Source organism: Neodiprion pinetum, chromosome 2, assembly GCF_021155775.2.
Source record: "Neodiprion pinetum isolate iyNeoPine1 chromosome 2, iyNeoPine1.2, whole genome shotgun sequence".
Lineage (NCBI taxonomy): Eukaryota > Metazoa > Arthropoda > Insecta > Hymenoptera > Diprionidae > Neodiprion > Neodiprion pinetum.
Genome location: NC_060233.1, coordinates 6,564,668 through 6,577,794, shown reverse-complemented (window position 1 = coordinate 6,577,794; position 13,127 = coordinate 6,564,668). Strand labels below are relative to the sequence as shown.

The following is a 13,127-nucleotide window of genomic DNA, read 5'->3' as shown; positions in this document are numbered from 1 at the left end:
CGAGCGAGATATCGGACAAGGCCCGAGACTAGATTACCAAGTTTCTTAAATCGGACTGAAATGTAGAGAATTATTCGAATTTGCTCGATCAAAGTTCAAGGATAACGACATTCTTCGTTTCGCTCGACTCCCATCGACGGCCGAGTTTCATTTTTAACAGACCAGCGATCAACTCGTTGTTCAATCTGATCAAAACCCATTTCCGAGTCCTCTTATTGCGACACGTTCAATGTAATTTAATGTTTCTTGATTGATACGCTGTCACCGTTTCATCAATTTCACTTTCTGAATCTGATCGTTTTCTCATCGCCACAGGAAAGCGTTGACACGCCGCTCGTCGAGAGGAGAAAAAATTGGCTTCAGCGTCAAATAACGAGGATGGGCTCCGTGAGAAGCTCTTCGACGACCTACAGCAGTGGAGGTGGTTTCTTTTCCCGTAACAGGCACAACAGCGTTTACAGTAGTCCAGAGGCTGGCGGCCTCCCGCAGGCTACCAACCCTAACCAGAAGATGTCCTTGTACGACCGTTTTGTGGGCCAGAAAAGTGTCCGGAGTCAGCGTATGGGACGTCAAGGTAAAACCACTTCTCCTTAACACGGTCGAGACTTCGGCGATGAATCTTCTCTTCTTACAAGGAAGGTATCCCAGGTCGATATCTCTGATCTGATTTCTTTTGTAATATGTTATAGCAGACTAAAAACTAAGTGATACGTATTTTTCTTTATCTACCATTAAATGGCATGTCAAGGGGCGGTTTTGCAGTTTCTGTTTTTTTTTTTTTTTTTAATAGAGAAAATTACATTTTTCATTTCTCGTTATGTGAAAACTTTTTCGGTTGGATTGGTTAAAAAGTATTATGTTCTTGTGGGTGAAACTACCAAATCGCCCCTTGACATGCCCTACTTTGAAGGGTGGTTTCCCTCCCTTAAACTGTTAATGGTGGATGAAAAAAATAGATGTTGCTTAGTTTTTGGTCTACTATAACATATCGCAAAAGAAATCAAATCGGAAGGATCGACCTGGGATACTTTCCTGGTCAGTGTTCTGTCAGTTCCGACTTTGGAGTTGGGGCTTTTGTTTTGTCGGCAGAAGTATAACTTGGAGGTGTATGATTTTTTATGTCATCCATGTAGGAGATGCTGCAAAAAAATTTCGGAATTCTGTATAAATAATAAAAAAAAAAAAAAATCCTAGTAAGAAATAAAAAAAAAAAAATTTAACTTGACGTTCCTAATTCGAACATCCGAGTGACCTGAACGCGTGTACCGACTTCAAAACATTTCGAACGACTTCATTTGAGGATGCGCAATTGAACATGATTTCAAATTTATTCATACATGGCTATATGAACTACCTGAAATCTGAAAATCCAATAATGCACAATTGAATTCAATTGATGGTTTCTCGGATTTCTCCGATTCATAGTATCCTTCAAACCACGATTCTGTTTGATACTAAAAAAGCTTATAATCCAAAGTTTTCCGTCCACTATTGGAAAAAAAAAATCAAATTAACAAACCCCACTTTTTTCAAAACCAAATAAAACGCGTTAGAAAAAGAAATCAAGAAAAAGAAAACACGCGGAATAATTTGCAATTTCAGGAACGCTGACGAAATTGAACTCGATTCCAGTTTCTCTGAAAAACCGTCCGCGTATCCCGACGCCTGACGTGACGAAGGAAGTGGTGGACAGAGAGCAGCGTCTCGCGCTGTCGGCGAGCAACGCGGCCAACATCGGTGCCGGAGTCGTGGGAGTGATGCACCAGCTTCCGGCTAACGGTCACTACCCAGCGGACCTTCCGGTGGTCCAGGTGGTGTTGTCGCCGATCCAGGAATCGGAGGGTAGCCCGAAGGGCGCGGGCGGGAAGCCGGGAACGGCTGCGCTGGCGCAGGCGGTCCTTTCGCCGACGTTGACGAGCGCCGGTCTTGTGACGCCGGTCGCCCTGACGCCGGTGACGGTGAGTCAGCTGACGCAGCTGGGTTTCGTCACAACGACGTCGTCGCCGACGCTCCGGGTTGCGCAGCAGCCGGGAGGCGTGCAGGCAACTTTAACGGAGGTGAACTCGAGCGAAGAAGAATCGGGGAGCAGCAGGAACGGCAGCATCGCTGGTCGCGAGGATCGGTCGACGCCTCTGATCGGTGAGCGGCGCTGCAGTCCGACGGCGAGTCACGGAAGTTCTCCGGCTTTCGACTGCTTTACCGACCGATCGCCGATTCTAATGAGTCCGGACAAACTGAGCGGTTATATCGTCACCGACGTCGTCGACGGACGCGGCAGACGATCGGCTTCGCTTCCCGGTCCCCCTGTACCCCAGCCGAGGGAGGATCGTAGCATGTCCCTGCCCCATTCGCCCGGCATGCGTCATCACCTTTACGCCACTCAGGTTAGCCCTGTTGCCGCCGATCGGCTACTTCCGGTTCAGACGGAGATACGCCATCGCGCCGGAAGCTTCAGCAGGGATCCACCGAAACCGCCCCCGGAATTGCCGAGGAAAATTAGCACCGCTTCGAACCCCAACAACTCGTCGAGCTCTAATGGTAATAATTCTTCAAACCAGACCGGTAATGCTCAGGTTCCCGGCAGCAAGAGAGGCGAGGTCTACGTTTGATATGCATATTATAACTAAGTGTGTTACGAGGACCGTTCAGTCTGTAATTTAGATGATAAGTTATTAAATTATTGACAGTCTTTTTGTAATTATTATTATCACTGTTTTTGTTGTTATTAATATTATTATTATTATTTGAGGGACGAATCTCTTAGCGTTAGATTATGCGACGGACGGAGGAATTTATACATTTAATATCGATCACGCTCGAGCTCTGTGTAAATATCGAAATCCTAATTTATACATATATTATGTGTAATACGTTGTATAACGCGCGATCGGCATGAATTGCTTTATGTGTTGTTTTTTATTTTCATTTTTTTTTCTTTCGATTCGTCCCAAATCAATTAGACGGCTATACCTTTTGACGATGGACAGTATTGTCGCAATGTGGGAAGTACGTTCATATAGGTATATATGTATATGTAACAATCATATGTATATGGATTATAACGTGCAGCGCGTGCAACGACGTCATGATATTATTATGTGATATGAATTTTATAGTTATATTATACACATATATGTATATGTATATGTATACAATGTTGATTATACATACAAAATAATAATGATTGTGTTTCAAAACGTCATTAACGCGAAACGAAAATTATTTTTCTTTGTACATTGCACTATTACATACATGCATATTATTATACATATAGGAATAAACGAGATATTATATATGCATAAATTATTTATAGTTTTATATGTCATATAATATTGTCATTGCATATGTGGAACGGATATATCGCGCTCAAGAACGCGAGCTTATTAAATAACACTCGCGAATTAAATCGACTGGTATATAATGTATATTGTAAGTATATGGAGATGCATGAAATGTAATTCATGGCTACACGTGCAGTCGATTTGCAGCGTTTGATACTTTGATTGTAAATATTTTCTAAGAACGGTATCAAACGTCAAACAAAAAAAAAAAAAGACAAAGTATATAGTTTCTCGACATTTTGCCATATGTATATGTATATGTTTATTGTATACCTGCTCAAAGTATACGAAAGAAATAACGAAATCTGAGACGAGATCGATATTGACGATTTTGAAATCAGTATATTTGAAAGGAAATTGTTCACCGATGCCTACCGATTTGAGAGGGATTCATGCTAGTTATATTCCAGCTATGTATAATAAACTTGTATTCGATCCTAATTTTCAACTGATAATGAAACTCGAAAAATTCAAAATCAATATCTCGGTTTATAATATTGTAGGTATGCGTCAAACGAATTATTAGTAAAGTATACAATTTATAATGCAAATATTCAGGATGAATATGGACCTAGCCTGATATGTAATAGAAAATAACATTGAATTTGTTTCCTGTTCTGATTATGATTTATATGCAATTATATATTTGTATATGTAATTAAATACAATTACTACCGTTATTATTATTATTATTATTATTACCATTACTATTACTATTATCATTATCGTTATTGCACAATTATGTATATACATATGTACGGATATGCGAACGTGTTTTTACTCGACAAGTATATACTATATAGGTATATTATATACGATTATAAGCGCCGACAGTTCGATATTGATTACGTCATACCATGCAGTATAGACACAATTATTAAGTTTCAAATCGTTACAAATATAGTGATTGCAATATGTTGTATATAGAGATTAAGGTATATACATATATATAAGGAGAACATAGATGAATTTAATTATTATTACTATCATTATTACAATTCTGTCAAATCAATGATTACGGGAATTGACGGTGATCGATTATTATAGAAGCCCGTTTAATTTCTACATATAATTTTCACAAAAAGAAATAGAGAAAAAAACAAACAATAGACGAAAAAAAAGTGAAATATTATATTTGAAATGTCTTGATGGAAAAAAAAAAGTAAGGACTTTCCCTGCTTGAAAAAGTGACCGATAAATAAATGAATTGTACATAGGTATAAAATGCCCAAGGAGAAAGGAAAAGGAGTGCGACTGCTTTGCCTGTATCCTGGGTTTTGTGTAAACAATAATTATCGTTAAGATAGACATACCGATTATCTAATTGTTGTTAATATCCAAGGAAACATATCCGCTAGAGGCTTACTGTAAGTTTACATATGTATGTGCACATATGCATGCTTGCATGTACATACATATTATAAGCGAAGGAGTCTCTAATTTAAGTTATGTATTTAACCGATACCCTACTCGCGTAATGACTGGGTACTTGTACATATTATATAGATACATTTTTCATACGACATGTAGTATGAGAATAAATTAGTAAAGCCTATATAATATAATGATTCGACGGTGCGTTGCGGGATACGCACGTAACGAGCAATCTTCATTTATGACTAAGATGTTATTTTTGTTACTATTACTATTACTTTTATTATTATTATTATTATTATTATTAATTTTTGGTCTTGTTCTTTAGTCCAATCTACGTTTCAACATAAATGAAGTGCTGCTCATCCTCGAATTGTAACGAAGATTAATAGATTATTATCGTTATACCGTATTATATGATTAGTAAATAAAATAAATAAATGATGTATTTGTGAGAGATTCTTGAATCAAAGTTTGTTACTTATTATGCCCATGATTATGCGTGATATGTAATGAACGACAAATATTATTCCAGGAATAATACTAGAAATTGTTTACGTTATACCCAGCTATAGACTACATACCTATACCTGTATTTGAATAAATATTTGAAAAATACTCTACGTTTATTTTTACCCAATTTCACATTGTTGACGAGACGCGTGCACTTCAATTTTCATCTGTATAATTATCCCTGTCAGCCTTTTCATTCGTTACTTTATTAATTAGACTAAATGGAACGAAATGATTACGATCAGTTACTCGATTCGTTTGTGATACAAGACAGTTAGTTACCTGTAATAGTGAGGTGAATGAAAGGTGCGTAGTAGACGAAGTAAGTGATTGTAAACACGAGATCACCTCTGCCGTGAACCGAGCGTCGCGTCGCGTTTGGCTTGAAGTTAGAAACAGATGAGCTGACGGTATCGGGTCAGTATTGTTTCGAACAGCAGGCAAGCAAGGTGTAAGTGATATAAAGTGATATATGATAGTGATGTGTTTATGCGTAAATTCGCGTACAGTGTCGTATTGTGAGAGTGATCTTCTTAATTGAATTAACCAGTCTTTCGGTATGAAATGAGAGCGAGTTTATGTGAGATACGAGATTCGCAGCCTGGCCTCCTGGGGACTCGATGATTAGACACTCTGGGAAACTGGTATGATACAACTTAATTAATATATTTGAATGCGCAGTAAACACGGACAAAGTTACTTCGCCCTTATTGCAATGACCAGAGTTACTAGCGAGACTTATTTCCCATATAGTAACTTTAGTAACGTTAACGAAACGAAACATGAGGGGACAAATGTATCATTGTGCAATTTTACGATCACCTCTCGAGGTATTGGCTTTAAAAAAGGTGAGGATCGCTTGTTTTTTTTTTTTTTTTTTCATGGTTTACTAAATCTTAGACAATTCTAAAGGTGTGAAGTAACGATGTATTTCTGAAGATGCATCGTTGCAGGAACTTTAAGGTCTGTCGATCACGCACATCATACTCATTACTCTTGACACTACCGAAGCTAGCTTTATGAAAACTTTTATACTCACTAACTTTAGCGAATTGAAAGCTGTATCGACGAGAGAAAACATTTTTCGTACATTTTTCGTGTTAAATTTATTTTGAATGAACGAAAATCTCGGGACTAATGTGGAAATAATACTAACATCTTTTCGAATAATATACTTGATTATTAAATCATATTTTACGGAATAATTATTGATTCTGTTCAACTCCGGTCGAGCTCATTGTGAATTTAATTCATACATATTCATATCCAAGAGAGATTATAGTTTCGTGCTGAAAAATACTTTTCGATGCGATTTTTGGATTATCAATATGCTGTTGTTCTGCCATGCGATTTTGTTTTTGCACAACAGATTCCCGATTTATGGTACAATTACAGGAGAAGATGTTCAAACCAAATGAAAATATTGTAGTGAAAATATGGAAGTAAGGAAATCTTTTCATACAAGAATTATTGTTTGAAATAAGAAACAGTTGTTGACTAACGTCACTCGCTGTTTTATCAACGAAGTAACGATTCCCATAAAAACCATGCAGATAGCGCTGCAGGTCATTTTTCCATTCCCCCAAACTTTGTTATCGACGGATCAAAACCGGCGATCGTCGAACTTCGCTAGTCAGGCTTACAAAATGCGTAGGCGTCATTTATTCCTTGCGAAATTCATTTTTAAAAAAAATTATCTAAACACAACCAGTAGATGACGGTTTTTTTCCGTGAGGGAAGGCTCACAAAATCCTCACGGCTGTTATGTTTGTAAACAATTATTCAACGTGAAGGCATAACAAATTTAATACCAGGTATCTATTAAGACTGTAAATAAATATATAGATCATGATCTAAAATATATAGTTTCTCGATCCTATTGTAGTAAGTTCTTTGGTGGTTTTTTTGTGACTTTTTTTTCAATAACATCCACGTGGCTTCAAGACTAACATTTTTGTCGCAGTATAAGAATCAGTTCATCAAGTATTCGAATAATTTTCAATTTCAATTGACTTGATAAAATTGATTGTTCACATAGAAAATTCACTAATTAAATTAAATTCCTACGTAGGCTTGCACGTCTATAAGAACATGCCATTAAGTTTTCAAAAAAATTGCGAAAAGCTATTATAAATCCACATTCCGAGTATCTAAATTCGTCGAAATTTCTGATAGTTTCCGAGAAGAATTTTATCCAGCGAATGCATAAATTAAACGCAGATTTAGTGGCTCAATACCAACAACTTATTCTCGAACGATTCATTTTAATAACGCCGGCACGAAAAATGTCAGGTAATTAGGCTCACCTGTCCTACTCCGTGGAGGGATTAAGGCGTCTGGATTCGGATTTATTAAGATCCGAACCGTTCGGGGTCCTGGTTCAGCGGTCCGAGCTACAGAATGAAGCCCGCAGGCCACGCCCAGGCCTTTTTTTTAACCGAGGTAGGATGTCTGTCGCCACCCCGTCGGACACCTCTTAATTCTTGAAATTATCGGTGCTAGACCCTTGTTGCGAGATAAGTTTGATCCCTCGGTCAAACAAATAGGCAGACACCATCCATGGAGCGTTTTATCTCGAATATGTATGAGCCAGATGTTAATATTAACCGTACTGATACCGATCTCACCCGATCTAACGATCTAGCCACACAACGACGACAACGATCCGCCCCGAAAACTTCGTAATTCGATATCGAGTACGATAGTTGAAACAGAGCAGTCCGGTGTACCTTAAATTAAAATTTCGTGTGCTCTTTTTCTGAACCAGCAGTCAGCAGAGCTTTTTTGTACAAGGCACGACTGTGGAATAATATATTTTCCAATGCCAGTTATCAATATTGCAGTAGTTAAAAAGTTCCTACACACTTTTTCTCTAATGTTTTTTTAACAGTCATTCCATATGAAATAGTATGCGTCGTTTGCAGAATCCTTCCGATAACAGATCATGCAAATTTATATTTTCATGTGATAAATAATCAAAGAAAACTGTCGTATTGGCGCGAAATTTAGATACAGTATTTCTTAAATGGCAAAACACTCGTATTTTTGTATAATGCGAAAGTGCAGGTTACAAGCTCGAAAAGTTCCACGCATCGTTCTTCATTGAACATTAAATTTCCCTCGAGAATTTCTCTCATTTTTATAATCCATTATATATCTTTCAAAATTTCAATCACATTCAAAGAATCTTTATATCGAATGACTTAAAAGTTATTCTCAGCGTAATAACAAAATGATACACGGTATCTATCAGCTGGACGTTTAAAATAAAGCTTGCATTAAATAACAGAAGCTGGTATTATACTCATGTTATAAAGCGTGTTTCGAAAGTGGTGGTGAAATGGATTAAAATATTGTAACGGTCCCTCCCCCTCCCCCCCCCCTGAATTCGGGTACTTGAAAATTATTGAGATCGAACGTCACAAATAATCACTTAGTAGAATTTGATAAAAATTTCAGGCTAAATGAAAGCTGTGCACAGTCGAAAGTAGTAATGTCTGGTAAAAAACAAAAAAAAAAAAAACTGACTACTTTCAGTACCCTCAATAACGGCTGCAATTATAATTGACAGTTCGATATTTCGAATTGCAGCGTGCGAAGACTCAAAGAGCTATCGTGAGGCAGTGAAATGCTGCGGTTACCATTCTTATCCCATATATATATATATATATATATATATATATATATATATATTATATATATGAACGAAGCAAATCCCACCCGCTGCTTCGGTTCGACGCAGTTTCACTTTCGATCGTTACTGTAGATCATGTGGATGAAATTATCCGTGGATTTAAAAAAGGAGGGAGGAGGGGAGGGGGAGAGATACGCGCGAATTAGACGAGCGATCTTCGTCGTGCGCAACGCGCAGCCGCTGACGCTGACGCGCGTGATTCTGCGCAATGCGCCGCGACGCGGCTTATGATTGATTGCGCGGGGAAATTGACGGCTCGATTATTCCTGGCTGCCGCTGAAACGGGCGCTTATCAGTAACAGCATGCCTTTGCACTCAACGTGCCCCTACGACGTCATCGCTTATAGGTATATGTACACGATGTGCGGAGTCTCGTCATCGGTCAGCAGAAAGACGGGCCGCCTCACGCTTCGACTCGTATATATATGGGTATAAATCCGAGTTCTCGTTCTTATCCCGCTTCTTGCAACTTCGATTTCTTCGATCCGAGGCTTCGAGAAAGGTGATGGAAACACGTGCTTTGATCACTTGTGTTTTGCGCCGAGTCTCCTGTTTAACCCTTCGAGTACACATTGGGTCCGTCGGATCCTGCCTTCAAGTTTTGATTTTACCACTATTTTACCCGAATCTTTTCAAATTCTTAATTAAAATATAAAATATTTTTTCAGGCATTTATTTCGATGATTTAATATTTTTGAAGAGTTGGTTTGAACTACCGGGATTGATTCTACAATATTTGAGAAAAATCTGAGAATTTTTTTGAGTTGATGGAACCAGTAGTTCTAAAATGGTAGATCGTGTCAAAAAGCACAGGGTCTCACAGACCCGGAATGTACTCGGTGATCGAAGAAATACGAATGTAGTCGAAGGGATAATGATGCACACAAACAAAACATAGCACTCCAAATTCTAAATATATAAGCGAGTCGTGGTATGTCATTACTGAAAATTTATCGACGTTAGGCGGATGTAAAAAACCATAATCCGTAATCTTGACTCGAGGTAGAAATACACGTGTGAGTTTGATACGTATAATATTTGAAGGTTGCAAGCATTATCAATTACGTTGGTTCCCTTATTTATCGGTTGAATATTTTAACAAGACATACCAACACAAATCGTGCACACTCTCTAAGCTCCGATTATTATAGCCACAGACGCGGAGAGGTGTCTCCTAGAAAGTTGCACGGTGCTCTGCACACTTTGAGTTCTGACCTTACCTAACAGCGAGGTAAGGCGAACATGCACACATGCAATATACACATACACACATGCATACATATGCCTCATACCGTGGCTAATGCAGATCGTGTAGATCCGTATTCCGGACGAACGGGATATGTGTGTTTTGAACACGTTATATCAGCAGACGGAGATTCGGTAGCACCGCGGTTTCAAAGGATTCTGCAGTCGATTACCCGGACTGTTTGTTAACTTGCGTAAGGTATGAATTATATCAAGAGCTGTGCTGCTGATGTTGCGGTAGCCGAAGAGGGGGGCGGATTAACTGAACCGTGACTGTCGATGAGGAGTTCCGACGTGTCGTGGGCTGCTCGGAAGGTTAGACCGTGGGTTCGACGCTCTTCGAACCAGTCCGAAGCAGCCTTAGGAGGTTCGTAAGGTACTACGTTGTGGTTTGTGGGCGTGGGAATCGCGGAAACTGCAGCGCGGTAATTCAGCTACGAGGAGTTACGCGTTCCGCCGATAAGCTAGAGCTCTCTAGAAAAACTTGATTTGACTTAGAGTTGGCAGAAAATTCTAATCGCATCGGGTATCGTTACAACACACCGTACGGTTTACGTATCGTTTGAATCGCGAGAAAATTTGGTAGAAGTCGATAAGTGGTCGATATTGTGTTTTCTGCTTATCGCAACATTGTAAATCCGCTTGTTCAGTTTACTGTGTATTTATTTTTTTTTTTTTAACCAAACAAGACTTTTACGTCAATTTTTCGCTGTACCAACATCAAATTATCACAATAGTTTTACGAGAAAATACAGTATGAGAGAAAATAATGAGAAAGATAGTAAACACATACTCCGTAAAATTTTCTGATCACAGCTACAGAGCTGAATAGAGAAATTTCTCTAGATTGGACTTTCGTAAATCCGCGCGTGCGAAGGAGGAAGAGAGAATGTCAAGGCCTTTTCCTGCGGGCAATCTGTGTTCGGTTGATAATGAATTAGGCATAAGTTTGGTTCATCGTTTACTAACGCATATCACGGGCCCTCGTATCGCTCTCTTCGAGATCCCAGAGCCTAGTTTCGATAAAATCTTGACCCCTTGAGACTGCTTGGGTGGCCCAAGACTCCTTCGGTAACATCGTTGACGATTCCCTTCCTTCGGTGAAGGTCTTTCCTTCAGACCTGCACGCGTGTATTCACGTATGCACTATTTCACGTCCCACGCATCGTCAAGTTTCTATTTTCAGCTCACTTCACTGCACGCTCTGCGATGATGACGTTCAAAGAATGGATGTTCACATGTTATACCTGAAGACTGGTAGGAAGCCCAATTCGATGCATCGATTAATCCGTTATAGGGAAAAAAATTATGACATCTTTTGATTTCGTTGCCAGACATTTTACAACGATGAACATTACTGTCTGTTCGCATGAGTTATTGAGTCAGGATTCTTAATAATCGAATCTTTTTTGTAATTTCATTTTCGTAACGTGTGTATGTATATTCAAATATATACACAGAAAATTTCATGTCGATCGGACAAATATTCTCAAAGTTACGCGCACATTTGGAAAGACGCCTCAGAGCGTTTGGAAGAGCTTCTGAAACTTTGAACGCGTTTTTGTCAAAACTATGTTTTCAAAGTCGGTGAGCAAGATTTGTCGGAAACGGCTGAATCAAACAGTCTCAAATTTTTGCTCGAACTTTATGAATATATTTTTCATTCCTTGATCGCAGGTTCGTCTCGCCGATAAATATTTCCTATTTGATAAACAAACTAAGGCAAAAATGTTTATGGAAAATCGAATTTCATTGAGAAGCCACCGATTTGTTAAAAGTTAATATTTTCCTTACGCATTCGATTAAATACCAGATAATACCTTATATCGAATAAATCTTTTTTGTTTTTTAATTTCCGATAATTCAGTCCAGAAATATCTTGCTCACCGCAAGACGCCTTTTTTTAGAGGTGCTCCCGGAGATCGGCAATAGCAGTTTTAAAAAGCATTATTTTTACGAATAAAAAATATCAGAATAAAGTTTAATGTTACCCCAATATGTGTATAAATTTTTACATTCATAAATTGAAACGTCTACTCATGAAAAATCTTTGAAAAATTCCTTACTTCGGCCTACTGACTAGGTGCAGCCCCTTAGTAAAAAAATGATGTCCTGCCATTTCTGGCTCAACACTTAAGTGCAATAATAATTTTCTTAGGGCAGTGTAATAAGCTGGTGGTAGAGTAATGAAATATAATGCTCCCCCCCCCCCCCCCCCCCCCCCCCCCCGCCCCGAGAGTGCGGGACACCCCGTTTTAGAAAGTACGTCTCGAGTTGAAGAATCGGTATGGAAATACTGCAGCAGCGCGGTGTAAGGAGTCACGTTATTTTACGTTTCTCATGGAATTGGAAACAGCGAACCCCCAGGGAATACCTGAGTGATTTAAGTCGGATCTATGTACATAAGTAATCATGTATGTCTATATATATATATAGGCAAATCGAAAGTCGGTTCAATAATTTTTATCACACCGTAAGGATAGATACGGAGAGACCTGCATGTTTCGATCACCCACATATAACGATCGATGCAAAGTTCACAATCCGTAAAAGTTACACACACAAAGTAACAAGTCAGAGTTCGCTGTAGCAACGCTTCATTTTCGAGCGACGGATCTGTTTCTTTAGAAAAGAAGACAAAAAAAAATAAAAATCATATCGTTGAACAAATTGGCAGCACCGTTGTTATTATATGAGGCGCCTATACACGTACAGATGCGTCGATTCCAGTTTTTCATTCAATATTTACGATTTGTCGTTAGTTGCTAAGGTTTACCGAGCATGCACGCTACACGGTGAAAAAGACAATGCTGATCAGGATCGTCCTTGAACGTTCCTGTGCTGCGTGAGAGCAACTTCGAGGCTGGATCGAAGGAGCGGATAAGAATGACCGGCGGCGATGATAGATAATGAAATGAAAAATAGATGAATACGTATAGAAGATTTGATCGAGAATCCTA

At 38.8% G+C, this 13,127-nt stretch overlaps 1 protein-coding gene across 2 annotated transcripts in view; it reads left to right on the top strand.

Annotated features, from left to right (window-relative positions):
• Best2 (bestrophin 2) overlaps window positions 1-3,586 on the top strand; it is a 71,765-nt gene extending 68,179 nt beyond the window's left edge. The window contains exons 10-11 of one of the 2 annotated variants that reach the window (XM_046610443.2): window positions 316-574; window positions 1,633-3,586. In XM_046610443.2, the coding sequence (XP_046466399.1) occupies window positions 316-574; window positions 1,633-2,609 (1,236 nt within the window). In that variant the 3' untranslated portion in view covers window positions 2,610-3,586. Of the gene's footprint in view, window positions 1-315; window positions 575-1,602 lie in introns of both variants that reach the window. The other variant, XM_046610442.2, reaches the window with a different exon arrangement.
• The last annotated feature ends 9,541 nt before the right edge of the window (window positions 3,587-13,127 follow it).